This window comes from Thrips palmi, unplaced genomic scaffold, assembly GCF_012932325.1.
Source record: "Thrips palmi isolate BJ-2018 unplaced genomic scaffold, TpBJ-2018v1 HiC_scaffold_16, whole genome shotgun sequence".
Lineage (NCBI taxonomy): Eukaryota > Metazoa > Arthropoda > Insecta > Thysanoptera > Thripidae > Thrips > Thrips palmi.
Window position 1 is genome coordinate 6256962 of NW_023144625.1, and position 16383 is coordinate 6273344.

General features: G+C 39.1%; 3 protein-coding genes across 4 annotated transcripts; 1 reads left to right on the forward strand and 2 right to left on the reverse strand.

Moving 5' to 3' along the window:
• Positions 1 to 518: 518 nt before the first annotated feature.
• On the reverse strand, positions 519 to 10406 carry LOC117642572 (telomere-associated protein RIF1-like). The gene is made up of 13 exons (XM_034380865.1): positions 10108 to 10406; positions 9032 to 9155; positions 7922 to 8932; positions 7669 to 7847; positions 3900 to 7580; positions 3528 to 3819; positions 3301 to 3412; positions 3109 to 3205; positions 2482 to 3028; positions 2257 to 2392; positions 2132 to 2177; positions 1988 to 2040; positions 519 to 1903 (listed from the first exon to the last, which is right to left on the reverse strand). The coding sequence occupies exons 2-13, from the start codon at positions 9133 to 9135 to the stop codon at positions 935 to 937; spliced, it is 7227 nt and encodes a 2408-aa protein (XP_034236756.1). The 5' UTR covers positions 9136 to 9155; positions 10108 to 10406; the 3' UTR covers positions 519 to 934.
• A 307-nt stretch (positions 10407 to 10713) lies between these two features.
• Positions 10714 to 13753, reverse strand: LOC117642583 (protein adenylyltransferase Fic). Its single transcript, XM_034380885.1, has 7 exons — positions 13284 to 13753; positions 13002 to 13198; positions 12743 to 12922; positions 12357 to 12523; positions 11998 to 12252; positions 11827 to 11911; positions 10714 to 11719 (listed from the first exon to the last, which is right to left on the reverse strand). The coding sequence occupies exons 1-7, from the start codon at positions 13522 to 13524 to the stop codon at positions 11444 to 11446; spliced, it is 1401 nt and encodes a 466-aa protein (XP_034236776.1). The 5' UTR covers positions 13525 to 13753; the 3' UTR covers positions 10714 to 11443.
• Positions 13754 to 14021: 268 nt separating this feature from the next.
• LOC117642585 (probable very-long-chain enoyl-CoA reductase art-1) lies at positions 14022 to 16360 on the forward strand. Of its 2 annotated transcripts, XM_034380888.1 has the most exons (8): positions 14022 to 14176; positions 14260 to 14307; positions 14564 to 14719; positions 14802 to 14956; positions 15040 to 15256; positions 15345 to 15537; positions 15625 to 15779; positions 16331 to 16360. In XM_034380888.1, the coding sequence occupies exons 1-7, from the start codon at positions 14171 to 14173 to the stop codon at positions 15750 to 15752; spliced, it is 903 nt and encodes a 300-aa protein (XP_034236779.1). In that variant the 5' UTR covers positions 14022 to 14170; the 3' UTR covers positions 15753 to 15779; positions 16331 to 16360. The 2 variants fall into 2 exon arrangements, with proteins under 2 accessions (XP_034236779.1, XP_034236778.1); XM_034380887.1 differs by lacking the exon at positions 16331 to 16360 and having other exon boundaries at positions 15625 to 16116.
• Positions 16361 to 16383: the final 23 nt, after the last annotated feature.

Genomic DNA, 16383 nt, shown 5'->3' on the forward strand with positions numbered 1-16383 from the left:
CCTAACGCCATTGTTACATCGAACTGGGAAGGTGAACCACCCTTTTGGCATATGGGAAGGATGTGTAAAACAAAGGCAGCAGAAGTCAAACACACTATTTTTTCTTTGCATTTCAAGCTTTGTTTGTTTCTATTTGCATAACCTTTTCATCCTTTCTACCTCACTAGAACAAGGCTCAAGTAAAATCGTGGGCCCATAGCCCAAACCGGTGAATTTACTGGAAAAGTTAATTCGCAACAGGGCATTCCGATGTTGTTCTTTAGGAGGTGTCCTTAATCTCTGTCCACGGTGACACTCAAGTCAGCTCAGTGCAATACATCCCTCCTCTATGTCCCTAGTGATGTGCTGATATTTCAAAACTGTCTTTCTAGAAGAGCAACAAATGGTGATACCGTAACTTTTTTTTTTTTCACTCTCCTAGAGAAATGGTGCACAGGACCATGTGACAAAATAAGAAGTTTAAGAGAGAAACAGACTTTCAACAGGGGTGGAGTGACTGCCAATAAGGAAAGCCCACATACATGCTTGACATGTTTATTTTGTCAATAAATGTTATTAAATTAGGTGAGGTGAAAGCCTCAGGTCAGAATTATAATTGATTACAACATAGTTAAAACAACAAGTTCTGGAGTATTGATACCAGTCTTTCAGCAAATGAATGAAGTATGGCGGAACTTAATATTAAAATTCATCAGTGCCTATTAAAAATTACACAAATGATAATGAACAAATGCAATACCCCAAAAATGATCCATGACAGAATAGTTAAGAACACTAACAGAAAATTTGATAACATATCACTGGATGGCAAAGTGCTTGCAACCTTTACCTTTAGAGAAAAATTAAATATTAAATAAATACTGCAGAGAAAGATAATGAAATGTCTGAGGCGACAAGCGAGACAATGATAAAACATGAGAAATGCAATTACAATCTACTCTAACTGCTTATACACATGGACACTTTTATCCAATAAAAACCCGAGACGTCTCTTTTTATTCAGCTTCAATAGCAATGCTTCAATTGTCTCTTCAACCCTATTGTTCTCAATTTGTTCGGCAATAACAGATGGACTGAATTTAGAAAGCAGTTTAGCAGTAAGTTCTGTGGCTTTGGTGCTATCAAGTTCTTGAGCAATATCTTCAGGGCCCAATTTTGGCAGCAGTTTAAGGCCACATTCTTTTGCCTTGTCATTATCCAATTTTGGCAGCAGTTTGAGTACACATTCATTTGCTTTGACACCATCTAATTTCTGCACAATTTCTGATGAACTGCATTCACGCATAACATAGTCTCGCATTGTATCAGTATACACAGTGGACAGAAGAGTTGGAGTTGAGGGGAACATGGTACTTTGAATGGTCCCTCCAGGGATTCTGTTTAAAATAGAGGTCAGTTGTTCCACTGACATTTCCTTCTCCTTGGAACCACTACTTTTGTTAACTTGCGAAATATATGCTTCAGCACAAACATCTACATGAAGGGATCGTATTACACTACTATTTGAGGCAACAGCTCGTGAAACATCCTCTGCTTTCAGAGAGTTTATCACATCTTCTGTCTTGAAGTGTTTTACTACTTCTCCAGGTTTGTAGAATCGAATCACATCCTCAGGTTTATACAATTGAATCACATCCTCCAGCTTAAACAATTGAACCACATCCTCTAGCTTGAAAAATTTCAACAGCTCTTCTAATGTGAAGAATTTAATTAAATCTTTTAACTTGAAGAAGGGAATCAACTCCTCTAACGAGAAGAATTTGATCAAATCTTCTAGCTTCAAGAATTTAACAACATCTTCAGGAGGCAGTGATTCAACCAATGCCTTGCTGAAGTCAAGTTTTGTCCCTGCTTTGGAGAGGGCATGTATAATATCTTCATTAGACGTGTTGGTGAGAAGATCCTGAACAGAAAAAGAAGAGAATGACTACTAAGTAGTTTGATAATACAGTAGGAAAAGGTAATTGAAATGCAGTATCAGTCTCACCTCCAGTGAATTTTCGACACTACCAGACGTAGTAATTTTGGTTTTGAGGAGCTCTGCATGAAGAAAAGGAATGTTTAAACAAGTCAACAAGTCAAGTCAGTTTGAATAAAATAAATTAAATGAGCAAATAAATAATAAACTTACGGCAACTAACACCATCGGTAAGATCAGAGTGCAGCTTTTCAAAATCCTGAAAAAGACAAAAAAAGATTATTTTTAAATCAGGAACTTAATGTTTTATTGTAAACAAACTCATTAAGAAACAGTACCTCTAAAACACGACAAACGTTAGTTCGCTTTGGAGGTTTCACAGGCAAACGATCTAGTTGCTCCTCTGTTAATCTGGCTAGGTCCCCTACAGTTCGGATTCCTCCTTCACTTAACTCTCGCAGCAATGACTTTTTCCTGCATGCATCATAAAACAAACCAATTACTAACTTAACAAGAACAATCAAAGCAAAAAAAAAGGCATGAATGTTACACAGGATACATACCAAACAGCTGATGTAAGATTAGATGAAATAAGTTCAACTGAATGAGTGCAATCGGTAAGGTTGGCGTATACAGGTGTTAATATGGAAGGCATTCGGTGGAGATCATCTAACATGCCCTGAGTCTCTGGTTCTTCACTACCACCCTCAACAGGAGTATTATCACATTTACAAAGGTCTACATCCATCTCAGCTTCGCCTTCACCATCATGAGCACTTGTTCTGAAAGCAGCATCCTTGCTGCCATTTTGTCCAGACAAAGCTTCACTTCTTGACTTGGGACTTTTCACTTCAACCACATTGGCAATGCCTTCTCTACCATGAGAGACTGAGTCGGACTCCTGAGGACTAGTACCTCCTGAAGAATTTTCTACAGGCATGACTGAATCTTTTTCTTGGGAGGAACCCTTTCCATTTAATTTTGGTTCCATTTCAAAACTTAAAGGTTCACCCGGTTGATCAGGCTGTTCTTCTGTTTCAACTTCATTGTTATCCATTGGAGCACACTCCTCACGATCTAAGTTGACTGCCTCCGATACTCTATCTATACCTGCAAAAAGACAAACATTTGCTCTGGTATAAAATTGAATGGTATAAATTAATTTAGGAAAGACATCAAGGTTAACTTACCAGCTGGTTGATCAGAGGTAAATACTGTTCCTTCTGAGGTCTCACCAAATCTTAGCAATGTGGAAAATGGAGGATCCCTAAAACTAACACGTTTTCTCTGCAATGAGTAAACAAATGAGTAAAGCTTATTTTCCTGCCTTCTATATGGTATAATTTTATCTTTGTCACAAAAAAAGAAAAAAAAAGACAAACCTTCACACTTGGAGATGGGGCATCAGAATCAACTTCTCGTTTTCTTTTCAATATGCTGGCATCAGGTGTAGCCGTTGGAACCCAATCTTTTCGTACCCAATCCTCCTTGTTCCTGTGGATTAATAATTCAAAATCCAAGATTAACCAAAGAATCTCATGCAGATTCAGCTGAGTTGGCAAGAATATAGATCTCCATGCTGGTAAGAACTTAAAAGAAAGGAACTTACCCCTTATCTTCCAGGCACTTTTGAGGAGTGCACTTCAGTGAATCCAAATCTAGAAGTTTGTGTCTCCTGACTGAAGGAGAAGCAACAGTTGTCACAGCACTCACAGAGCCCATGACACCAGCAGCTACAGAACTAGCAGCTGAGCTAGCAATGGAGGATGATGGAGTGGAGTTCCTAATGTTGCTCAATGTTTCTGTCTTTTCATTGTCACCTGTTTTGTCCATTCGTAAAGATCTTGAGGCACTAGAAACAACTGTATCTCCACCCCTTGCAGCTGCTGCTTGGCCTAACCCTATAATGAGAAACGTTAAGATTATGGGTCTGAGACTGAACACAACATGAATGTAAAAGAGAATAAAAGAAATCACATACCCAGAAGCTGTGCGGCACGACTGGACCGTTTTATTATAGGCGTCGTATTGGAATCTATGCTAGGTTTCTGTGATCTCTTGGACTGACCAGGGGATGAGATGGGAGATACATCAGCTGCTTTGGGAGGCGAAGTTGAATTGCCACTATCTGCTACAGATTTCATAAATGCTTGGCTACGAGCACTTGTACCGCGAATGGTCCTCTGAGACTTTGTAAGAGGAGAATCTTTCTTGTCATGCATCCACTCGGGCATTGAATCATTTCTAACATGATTTCCTTCAGCAGCAGCAGAGAGGTCTTGCTCTTTCCCCTCTTTGTTGAGATTAGTTTTGATCGTTCCTTTATTCTCCAACTCAGCATTGAAAGGAAGCTTCTTTGAAGCATTGTCAGAGGTTATTTGACCATTCACAGAATCAGTTCGAGTTTCAGCAGGAGGAGGCGGTTTGGGTGGGGAAACAACTTCTTTTGACATAGAGGACAAAGAATTTTCAGCCCCATCCAAAATAAGTGATCTCCGGCAAGCAGAAGTCTGTTTCCCAGCTTCGACTGGAGAAGAATCCTTAGAAAGAATTTTGTAAGGACTGTTAGGTGCTGGTCCCTTTTCTAAAGTCAAATTCTCAAATTCCACAGTCTTGTTGGCTTCAGTGCATCTGAAATGTTCAAGACTAACCAGACATGGCTTTAAACATTTCAAGATGGGTTCTTGGGAGCTTTCAATGATTTCTTGTGACTCCTCTGTGCCATTATCAAATTCCATATTTTCATGGTCATTCAGCCCATTCAGTTCCTTCCTAATATGCAGACTAGTAGATAGGGATGAAGCGCCCGCACAAGCGGCTTGCTTCTCTTTTTCTACACAGGGTTTGTCATCCAGAGAAGAAGAATCTTGAAACAGAACACTTTTTAGTTTTCCAAGGCTAGTAGGACTAAATGATTTTGAATTATCTGTCGTAATTTGATCACCTTCAGCAGTATTGACAATTTTTTTAAATTCAACAGCAGAATCAAAAGCTGCAAGATTAACAATGCGGTTTCTTCTGTTATTAGGGGATATCTCAATTTTAGAGACAGTAATGGTAGTTTTCTTCTGCGGTGACTTCCAACCATTTTCTAGAGGAGGAGATCCTTTTGGTTTAGGGGTTAATTCTGAAACAGGACTCATTGATTTATGTTTAGAATCAGGACTGGAAGTTTTGGATTTTTTAACAACAGCAACATCATCTAAACTTGAGTTTGAGCGGCTTCGGGTCAAAATTTTACCACCGATAAGCTGTGATAAAGGTACATCCTCAGGGTCACTTTTAGTGTGTTCTGTGTCACTTCCCACTTTTATTTTGGAAGATTCGCGCTTAAAAACATCCTTAGATAACTTGTCAGTGCCATTTTGAGGAGACTCTCGCACCTTCTCTCTAGCTGCCATTATTTCTGTATCTGACTCTAGAGAAGGTTCTCGCTTAAAGGAACGTCTTGGTCTCAAGATGGATTTACCAGCCTTAGAGGTAGTGCCACAGGCATCACTAGCAATACTACTCACACTTTCAGTATCAGTATCAGATTCAATTACAACCATCTCAACACCTTTCTTCACTGGCTCTTCAGAAAAAATAGCTGGCAAAGACTTCCGTGTGTACTTCCTTTTTTTCAGTACTTCAGTTTTGCCTGCAATACTAGCCCTCTTCATTATCTTCCCACTACGAGTGGTCAAACTAGTATTTGATGAGCTGCGAGTAAGGGTTCCCTTCTGAGGTGCCTTGTTCCCTTTCAGTGCTTTAGAGTTGGAAGCACCGCTTTCATTTTCTTTTCCTTCTTGTCTGAGGCCTTCGGAGGGATCTTGGCTGTCTGCATCTGTCACAGATTTGGTGTCATCTGCAATGGAAGGAAGGATAAAGCCAACAGGGGGAGTAAAGTCTTTAAGCTCACTCCTGGGCTCCGAATCAACATGACTTTTCTTGGTGCTTTTTGGTGATGCTATTTTCTTGGCAGATATTGCTTGCATTGGAGTATTTGGTTTAACTACATCCATTATTGCATCTTCATCCAGTGCTGGGGCACATTTACCTTTTGGAGTAGCAGGTAATGCGACAAAATCTTGAGTTGAATCTTGACTCATGCTCTGAGTATCTTGGGAGAGGTCTTGATATAAGGCTGGAATATCTTGACGCCGCTCTCTTCTTACTTCTTTCTGATGGTCAGTTAGGATTATCTTTTTGGTTGGTGTTTCAATACGTACAAATTTCCCATCAGAACCACAGACTGTGGCCTGAGGCTTACGTTTAGAGCCACCTGGGGATAAATTAGAAGGAGACATCTGGACTGTTGGGAACTTCTTTGAAGCAGGCTTAGGAGAAAAATTAAAGCGACTTGAGGGTGAAAATGCTCCCTTATTCTTTACTGACTGTGATTTCTCTTCTCCTTCAGAAATCTTGTCATTGAATGTTTGACATAAATCATCAACAACAGCTCTTATTTCTTGACTGGTATGGCCATTGCCCACATCAATAACATTTTTCAACATTGCATAAACAGACCCTTTTGTGACACCATGTTGGGAAATAAACAAAGATGCTTCTTTCAGAGCACCAATCAGAGTACACAACTTGTCAACTGCATCTGAAGTATTGATTTGTGCTTTCAGAAGTGAACACACAGTAGGAGAAACATTCTCCACTACCTCCATACTGATTGGAGTCTGCTTAAGGAAGTGTTGGATACAATTGGTAGCCTGATCAAAGATCACAGCTTGGTCGAAAGCAACGCCATTCATATCTTTCAGGATGGTGGATATCTGCTGTTCCACAAATTTAAAGCTCTTCTTTGATTTGAATCTTTTGGATGCAACTTCTAAAATACATGTTAAGAACAAGTAGACTGAAGCGTGCTGTTTCATGGGTGAGTTCTTTTTGCTTGCACCGAGTAAACGAATGCAGACTTGTTCACACACTAGTTGAAGGGATGCTGTAGGAATCAACTCAGCTTGCTGACAGACCTCATAAAAGAGGTTACTCCATGGATCAGTACATTTCTCAATGAGACTTATATCCACATGCAGGCTCTGAATGGGAAACAATAGAACTGAGTAAATCCCTGAGAAATCATGCTCTGCAGCGTCTCCTTGGTTGATACTTCCTTCTTTCTGAATAAATCTTATCAGCCCACTTGCAATCGTACACCAACTTTGCGTGGCACACTTGTACATCAACTGCTTCTTATCAGAGCTGAGGCTCTCATCGAAAACAAGCAATTTCTTCAAGACAAGCTGAGTGAACTCGATGTAACCATCTAACTCTTGACACCGATGTTTCAATAATTTGGAGACTAATTCATCATACAACGGCAAGGAACCAGCACTAAGCATTAGTGCTGGGGATAGGAGCCATTCCATCATAAGAAGTGTAGGTGTGCCGTTCATGACATCATACGAACCAACATATAGAGACCGCATCTTGAAAAGGTTTTCAGGTACAGAAAATGCACCTAGCACAAGTCCGTGCACAATAACCCCCACAATTTTGCTTCCGAGAACTTCATTAATTTGTTCACTTGTAGGCTTACTAGAACTTATGGTTTCCTGAAGTTTGAGGCTTCCACTAATTTCTTTGTTACCCGCTCGGACAACCAAGGTGTTAATCATGCTGAAAAGGGTTTTCACAGCATCCGTCCCTTCTTGTTTCCAAACCCGTTCTGAAAAATGAGACAAAAATTGAAATAGCAAAAAATGTTAACACTACCACTACCCAAGCAACAAAGTCTAGGTCTAAACAGAACTCACCGAGTAATCTGTTCCACAACTCAGACAATAAAGCTTCAGACGCACTGTCCAAGACAAAGCAATCCCCAACTGCTGTCACAAGCTCTTTCTGAGCTTTTTTGAACATTTCTTCACCAAAGGGAGATACCAAAATGTTTAAAATGCATTCCACACATTTATCATGAAGAGCTGGATATGACCTAAGAACACAAAAATTTAAATTGTGACCAACTTGTGACTGATTTTCAAAGGATATCAACATTTATGAACATACTTAACAGGAGGGCAGGAGGTTTTCTCAGATCCAAAACAAAATGTGAGGAAATTTGTAAGAATATCAGGGGAAGAGGCCAAATCCTTGCCAAGTGTTGCCAAGAGATGATCATATGTTTTCAATTTAGCCATTGCCAATGTTTCAATGCGATGATTATTGGCTTTCAAGGGTATCATAATTAAGTCTATTCTCTTCCTGTTCTTCAGCCCAGTCTTGAAATTGTCTATAAGAGTATTCCAGCATTCAAAAGCTTGAACTCTAGTCCACTCAAAGTCAGCATGTTTGAAGGCTCGCTCTAAGACTTCTAACATGTGGTTGATGAGCTGACCACCAGAGTGGAGCTCCTCACCAAACAAATTTACAATACATTTCCACACTTCAGGCCAGTTTGATTTGCAGTTGACCATTTCCACCATTCGCTTGCAGTAGATCGTTTGCGTCTCTCCCTTAAGTTGATTCCAGAAGGGCTGGGGCTTAGTTGTAAGTTTCAGTCCTTTCATTACCCTTAGAGCTGCAAAGTGGACATCAACATCCTCCAAGTCAAAAATTAATGGATAAACAAGTTGAATGAGGGGTACTACATCCTCAGAAATCGTTTTGCCTAAGCCTTCAGAACTTGGGACAGACAATCCCACAGCAAGGAGAGTCAAGGCAGGCAATCGTAACTCTTTAAGCTTCAAGCAAACAATCATAATTTCGTTGAAACGCGAAGCATCATCTTCACCAAATAGCTTTACTAATGTAGCAACATTCACTGAAGCCATTATTTCTAAAGCTTTGGCAACAATATCAATGTGTTGCGAAGTAGGATTTGCAACATATTTCAGTACAATTTTTGTGCAAGCCTCTAGCAAATGAAAATCTGCTCCACTGGCTGCATTATTAGAAGAAACAACCCAAGGTAACACAGAAGAAAGGGCAGCAACCCGTAAATCAGTAGAGTTGCCATCCTTTAAAGTATGAGCAACAGTCTTCAGCAGTCGAGTTCGCTGAACATTGGAAATTTTGGCACTGGACAAAACAAAATAAAACAGATAAGATTAATTTTTGAATAGTCAACTGATGGTGGCACCAAGAATTTATAGCAGTTTTTAAAATAACTAGCCTTACCTTTTCAGTCTATTAAAAAGAGATATTAATGCATTGTGTTGTGTTCTTGAATTATTAAGTTGTGCTAACACATCCTCCACATTGACAGCCTCTTTTTCCTTCATTTTGGGTAGGTTCAACTTTCCTGAAACAGAATTAACAGATTCTACTTAAAAAGTCGCTATATCCCTAAAATTTTAATGAGAAATTTCTGCTGTTGACAATGATTTTTTTTAACATCTACAAGCTGAGAGTGCACTTGATTCCCAGCAATAAAGTTTTTTCTCTTGAGTCTCATAGACACCCTGTTTTCCAACAAAGACGAACTCGATATTGCAGAAGGGTCTGAGGTGCATGAAAATTAACGCTTAAAACTGAACTCAAAACAGGACACTATGAAGAACTAAAATTTGAATGATAAAAGTGGGATTTATTATAGATGGTCATGCTTGCACAGTGTAAGAATAAAATAAAATCCTGCTGTGAACCTGACTCTTTCCTAAATTAAATTTTGGAGCAATATTTTGCAAATTTTAAAAATTAAGATACATAAAGTAACCGTCACAATGTATTCAGGTAAGACCCCATATGAACCCCATATAAAAGGAGCCAACCAGACAAAAAAACTGGAAAACAGCAATTGTTCTCCAGAACTGATTCAACAGGAAGATAGATTAACTACAAACTGAGAAATCTCTCCGCAAAGTTTTATTAAGGGCAGTAGGTGAGGAATAAAGCCAAGGATCCCTGGTCGTGGAGCCGTGGCCGTACAGAATTTTAGCGCGCGGACAAAGCATGCGCGGCAAGCCCAATGACCTGACACATAACCTGTTCGATTTCCAAATCATACGATTTATTGGAAAAGGTAGAGATCAAGCCAGAGTTGTCAAATAACAGTTTTGTGGAGAAATCCAAGTGAGAACTCAAGTAACAAAAAGCTCCAGCAAGAGAATGGCAAATCCGTGAAAGTAACCAACCAAATGGTATTTAGGCCTCAACCATTCGTGCCAAAAAAAAAAGGTGTGATCGTCTCAACAAAGGGAAGACTATATGCTAGGAAACCGGCAAATGAACAGGTGAAACTGAAGAATACTTACCCAGTTCAAACCATAGGCGTCAGAAGTCAAAACAAGGTCTTCGTACTTTTGTTGATCCTTGATCACTTTACACTAGACGGCAACATCACAAATCCCTGGCCCTGCCGCCTTTTCCACTTCCACTGCTCCGCCTTCTACGAAGCGAACATGCACCTTGTTTTTCTAGATTTGCCCACCAAACCCGAAATCTGAGAGATGTGGACAGTAGATAAACTTAATACGGAAATTCATGAAGCAAGAACATGAGAAAAGACCCTGTGACAACGACAGTCGACGTGGAAACGTGGAGTGGTGTAAGTTCCCGCGCCGGTTTTTTGAAAAAAGCGTCTCTATTTTGTTTTTCAACTTGCCGGTGCGACATCTAGAGGTGAAATTGTGAAGTACGTTCCCGCAATTTTTTTCAATTTTTATCTCTGTGTTTTTATCAATCCGATTGTTTACATTTGAAGTTTTAAGGGGAAGAGAGTTTTAGGTGGTCGGACCTAAAAAGTGCCAAAGATCACAACGTGAACCACAAAAACTGAATGTGGACGTCTGTACACTCTTCACAGACACTGAAGGACTTCTAGGCAAATGTTCAAAGATGAAAATAATTTAACGCACTAGTACTTCTTGCCCATTTAATAACAATAACAATTTTTTTTAAACGCCTTGAAATTTTTACTGTTATTAAATAAAACAAATTGGCAACACTGCACAAATGTCAGGAAGTTTGGAAGAAAACAATCTAACGGAAGAACAAAGATTTAGGTGACAGGATACCAAGTTTAGCACCGAGGAAACTGGTTCATTGTACATTCTTTTCCAATATTTAACAGCACTAATTTCCCACAAGACTGAAACACATTTGTAATCCGCACCTCTTTTGTAAAATAAAACTATCACCAACACAAAACTGAGACCAGCTCAATTACAGGAACTTAACACAAAAGACTAGTAAAAATGAAAATATTTCAAAAGACGCACCTATCACAGAAAGGCCTTCCTTATTCAAGAAATATTTTATGCCCCATGAAACAGGATAATACTAACAAAAATCCCCTCACTGACAGTCACCAAATAAAAATAAGGAGATTGTATTCTGAGGGAAACAAACATACACATTAATACTGAAAAACACCTGACCAAAACTTTTTAAGATTACAACAAGAAAAGGCAGAGAGAGCTACCGGAAAGGATATTTTCCCACATGTTTTGAAGAAACTTAAAACTATTAAGTCAGTAATAATAAAATCACAGAGCATTTTCATTCTTAAAATATTTTAAAACTAAACAAGACAAAATTGAAACAATCTCTGAACACTTGAACAATACAGCTCTTATTTAATCAAAGTCATCAGTCGGAAAGATTTAAGCAGCTTGATGAATCCACTTGGTCGGGACTAGAAGTGCTATCTTCCTCTGAGTGTATTGGTGCGTCATCATCATTCACAAAAATTGTTCGACTAGAGTCTTTGTTGGTCTCTAGGGCAGGAAACTCATGCTCATATTCAGTAGTGGCCCAAAGAAAGAGATCCAATGTACGTTCAGTGCATTCAGCAATAAATCGCACAAATGGGCGAACATCACCTCTATTTGCCATCTCCAAATGTTTGTAGTAGTGGCTTCTGTCCTGTAAAATTTACTCTTATTGAACTTCAGCAACAGTAGATCACAACACCGCAACAACACTTTCAACATAATCAAAGTGACTTTTCTTAGTAATAGATTTCTACCTACCTGTTTTAAAATTATGACAGGTGGAAAGCCTGCTTGCATGAGAATAGAATTCATCAGAAGCCGGGATGTTCTTCCATTACCATCACTAGTAGAATAAAATTCGATCATTGATAAATTTAATTGAATTGGACAGACAAAGCAATGTTAAACTGAAAAAATCATAACACTAACCTGAATGGATGGATAGCAACCAATTTGTAATGAGCAAGAGCAGCATATCTCACAGGATGCATGCGGGCAGCTTGCTCTGAGTTCAGCCAAACAATGAATTCTTCCATGAGTGGATAAATATCTGTTGGTGAGGGTGGTATGTGGCCTCCAACATAAACTTGAGTGCGCCGAAAGGAACCACCTTCAATAGGATCCACGTAGCCCAAAACTCGGCGATGAATTTCCAATATATCTTCAATTGTGATCATTCCAAGACTATGCAATCAGAAACATTGAAACATGAGTTATGAAATTACTAATCTACAATGATAAGAAGATTATTTATATAACAATATAAGATAACTGGAAAAGCGTCTCACCGATTTACTAGTGTTGAATTTATAAATTTCATAGCAGCATCTAACCCCAAGATTTCATTGTGTTCCACCAAACTTTTACCACCAACAGCCATTCTAGTTTCTAGGATGGATCTTGTTTGGGAAAGAGTCATAGTGTTGCCTTCAATACCAACTGTATGATAAATATGCTAAAACAGAGAGGCAAAGGTATCATGTAAGAACACAGCGTTACTAGAATACTACAGCTGAGGATCTCCTCTTCATTGAGAATGCTTAACACCCCAGAAACCAAACCAGAGTTACTCCAATTTTCCTCTCTTGCACCACAGGAAAAATAATCAGACTTGACTCAATTCACTATCTCCCCAGTACCAGTACATCATAAAACATCTAAAAGACTGTGTTACCTGAAAATAAGCTTCTTTTTTTGCTCTTCTCAACCCTGGAGCGTGATCTGGAATAGCAGACACTTCATCTCTCTTGCTGTCAACGCGCTGCAGAACAGCAAGATCTAACCGTTCAACAACATGGGCAGTGCGTTGTCTATTCACCAATGCTCTGCTGTTTCCCGGGGAGAAAGTAATGGCCTGGTTTGGCAGATAAATGTGTTAATAATCAACAAGAAATAATTGGAATACAGATTCAGACAACAATCCACAAGGGTACCTGAAAATAGAGCTGATCTGCTTTAATGATGTCTTTTTGTGTGTCTTCTAGAAATTCTCCATAATGGTTCAGTACATCTGGATGCAATGGTGCTAATATATACGCATGCTCAAATAGTTTTAAAGCCTTGTCAACCTTCCCTTGTCTTTTCATTTCGAGTGCAGCATGCAAGGACCCTTCTGCTTCTGTCTCAGCAGCTGGATGGACGAAAATCACAAGACAAAGTTACAGTGTATGTTAGAATCAACTGTATGATATTTCTTTAACAATCAGTCCACCTACCAGAGTTGCGATTAATATCTGCTACATTTACATCGCTCCCTGCTCGCAGAGCAACTTCCAGATGGATGTCTTCTGATACCCGAATTTGATCATCATCTGGTATCGCTGAGAAGGTTTTGTGTTTAAATTTAGTCTTCCAAACACTTTCTGCTTGGAATCCAATTAGATGAGAAACAGAGGCAATAAACACGGCACAAGCCACGCCAGCGAGAAATACCACAAAGAATGACAAACGTCCCATGTCTTTGGAGTAAGAATGTAGGGAACAGGTTAAAAACAGCTTGAGGCGGAGGCTTCATAGCAAACAAAAGTTGGTCTTCCCAATAAAACCATAGTCACAAAGAGAAAAATTCAAAAGCATGGTCCTGGAAGCGTCTTATTGACGAATCAATCAGGAAGGACATAGTAAATTTCGTTTCAAAGACACTGTAGACATTGCATCAAACCACAACGGACTGCCAACACTGCCTCCCCCTCCCCCTCTTCACCCCCTCTCCCTTTCAAACGTCAACGAGCAATGCCAGTAACTACAGGACCCAAGAAAGATTGCCCCTTAGAAGCAAAGTTTGAAATGCACCAAAATTTTTGGTGTCAAAACAATGAAAAAATGTTATTTTACAGTAATTCCTCCTAAACTGCATCCGCAACATACTAGTAACGTCACTAGCGACCCACAACTAAAATCATGCGTTGGTCAAATTGCTTTCTGCAAACATTGTTGCATTTCCCTGCGAATAGGGGGATTATCGACAGCTGTACGTGTTGTGCCGTGTCAGCGGACGACGTTTTGGTTTCTCCTGCCCACTGCCTCGACGCCAATTTACCTTAGTCACCTTGCATACTTTGAACAGGCCAATCAACTTCTATCCCACTGGTCCGTTTAAGCCATGGAGGTACGTTGTTGGAGTATTTGTGAAAATTGGGATGGATTGTCGAACTGGGCTTCATTAATTTTCGTGCTACGACTAATTTTCAGATCGAAGTCTTGTCCGTGAGCGGCAAGTCCGTTACGGTGCTGCAAAATGTAAGTACTTTGGTTTATCCAACTCGCTCCCTTTTGCCTCACATTCTTTTAATTTATCGTTTTATTTGACACGTCAATACAATTCCTTGGTGTCCATTTTCTTATTTCCTCATAGTTCAGTTTCTGGTTGAAATTCTTCATTAAATGGGACCTCTGCATTTATTCTGTGAAATTGCTTACTACCCCTGATGAATATTTATGTTTCCCAACCCTCTTGCTCATGCATTTTCTAAGTTGACTATGTGGCACCCTGCAGGTTGGGCCTACTACCTCAGTCGCTGACATAAAAAAGGAAGTGCACAAGGCAAATAAATTGAGCATCCACCGACAAGCTATCAGATTAGAAACTCGAGGCCAGACTTTGAAAGATGAAGAAACCATCAAGAGCTTGGGACTTCGCAGTGGCTCAAAGGTTTCACATTTTTTATTTGAAACAGGTTGTATTTACTGTTCTTTCGCAACTTGTTATTTCTCAACTGTTTTGCTCCTCACAGATTTATGTTAAAGACTTGGGTCCTCAAATTGGATGGAAAACAGTATTTCTAGCTGAGTATGCAGGTCCCTTGGTGGTGTACTTGTGGATGTATCAGAGGCCGTGGCTTTTCTATGGCAGTGGAGCCGATTCTGTTCCTACCCATCAAATTGTGCAGTGAGTATAGTTTGTATGTTAAGCTTGATGCTCTACCTCTTGTCTTTTCTTTTGAACTAATACTTTGATTTCTTCTATGGCAGTATTGCAGCTGGCTGTTACGCTATCCACTATGTGAAGAGGCTCCTTGAAACTATTTTTGTCCATCGCTTCTCTCATGCAACCATGCCTTTCTTTAATTTATTCAAGAACTGCAGCTATTATTGGCTCTTCACTGCCTATGTAGCTTACCATGTGAATCACCCAAAATATACGGCTCCATCAGAACTGTTCATGTATGGTGGACTGGCCATGTTCCTTGTAAGTATATTTCCTCAATTTTCATGTTTTATTTCCAAAGCATTTTGTTTAAAATTGGAGCCTTATTGTGCACTGTGTATTTACAAAGATTTCAGAGTTGGGAAACCTAAGCATCCATGTGGCACTTAGGAACCTGCGTCCTCCTGGAACCAAAGTCCGACGCATTCCGGTTCCCACTGGAAATCCATTTACCATTTTGTTCAATTTTGTGTCTTGCCCAAACTATACCTATGAATTTGGCAGCTGGCTGGGATTCACAGTCATGACATCATGCCTTCCTGGTAAAGTTGCTTTAATTTTGAGTTATCTGGAAAATCAAAGACAAACTGCAAAATTTAAAACAACCTGTCTCATTGTTTTTCTTTCAGCTGGTCTCTTTGCGTTTGCTGGCATGTACCAAATGTCTATCTGGGCTCTTGGAAAGCACAAAGCTTACAAAAAGGAGTTTCCCAACTATCCCAAAGGCAGGAAAGCCATTGTGCCGTTTATTCTCTGATTTCTCTTGCAAATGACATACACATTGGTAAGCTTATTTACTTAGAAACTTTCAGTTTCGTCATTAGACTGCAAGAGTAAACTTCCATAACTTTTAACAGTTTGTAAATGTCTCCAAAGTGCACTATTGCACATACAATTGAGTCAAATCAAGGTTGGATTCCAACTAGATTATTTCTTCTGCATTCCAAAGACAAAACGAACAAAAACTTTTCCTAGACACCCTGTGTCAACAGAGTAATCCAGTATACATTAGGTTAGTACATTCTTAAAGGAATGTTGTTCTCACTTCTTTACCTTAAAATAACTGCAGTCTAAAATTATGGGTGTACGTAATATGAATTATAAATAAATTTTAAAAAATTGGTGTTTGATCTACTTAAGAATGAATCTCTCTACATTACATGGAAAGTCCTCATGTGAAAATTTCTAAAAGAGTAAAAGTACAAATGGGATGTAAAGGAATTTAAGACTAATTGAGAATATAAGCAATATATAATGATTCTCATGCTCAATTATTTTTCACTATAATGTAAGTGGTTTGTGTGTTCATAGCCTATTTTTGATTTTTATTTGTAGAAATCATTATTAAAGAATGGTGACTTGTTACTATTTACTTCATTGCTTCATAA

Coding starts and splice junctions, on each gene's coding strand:
- LOC117642572 (XM_034380865.1), bottom strand. CDS start 9,135: ATGAAGGAAAAAGAGGCTGTCAATGTGGAGGATGTGTTAGCACAACTT. Junction 8,933..9,031: donor CTTTTTAATAGACTGAAAAG/GTAAGGCTAGTT, acceptor TGTTTTGTCCAG/TGCCAAAATTTCCAATGTTC. Junction 7,581..7,668: donor GTTGTGGAACAGATTACTCG/GTGAGTTCTGTT, acceptor CTCATTTTTCAG/AACGGGTTTGGAAACAAGAA.
- LOC117642583 (XM_034380885.1), bottom strand. CDS start 13,524: ATGGGACGTTTGTCATTCTTTGTGGTATTTCTCGCTGGCGTGGCTTGT. Junction 12,923..13,001: donor CAGATCAGCTCTATTTTCAG/GTACCCTTGTGG, acceptor CTGCCAAACCAG/GCCATTACTTTCTCCCCGGG. Junction 12,524..12,742: donor AAAAAGAAGCTTATTTTCAG/GTAACACAGTCT, acceptor TCTCTGTTTTAG/CATATTTATCATACAGTTGG.
- LOC117642585 (XM_034380888.1), top strand. Junction 14,308..14,563: donor CCGTTACGGTGCTGCAAAAT/GTAAGTACTTTG, acceptor GGCACCCTGCAG/GTTGGGCCTACTACCTCAGT. Junction 14,957..15,039: donor CCTACCCATCAAATTGTGCA/GTGAGTATAGTT, acceptor CTTCTATGGCAG/TATTGCAGCTGGCTGTTACG.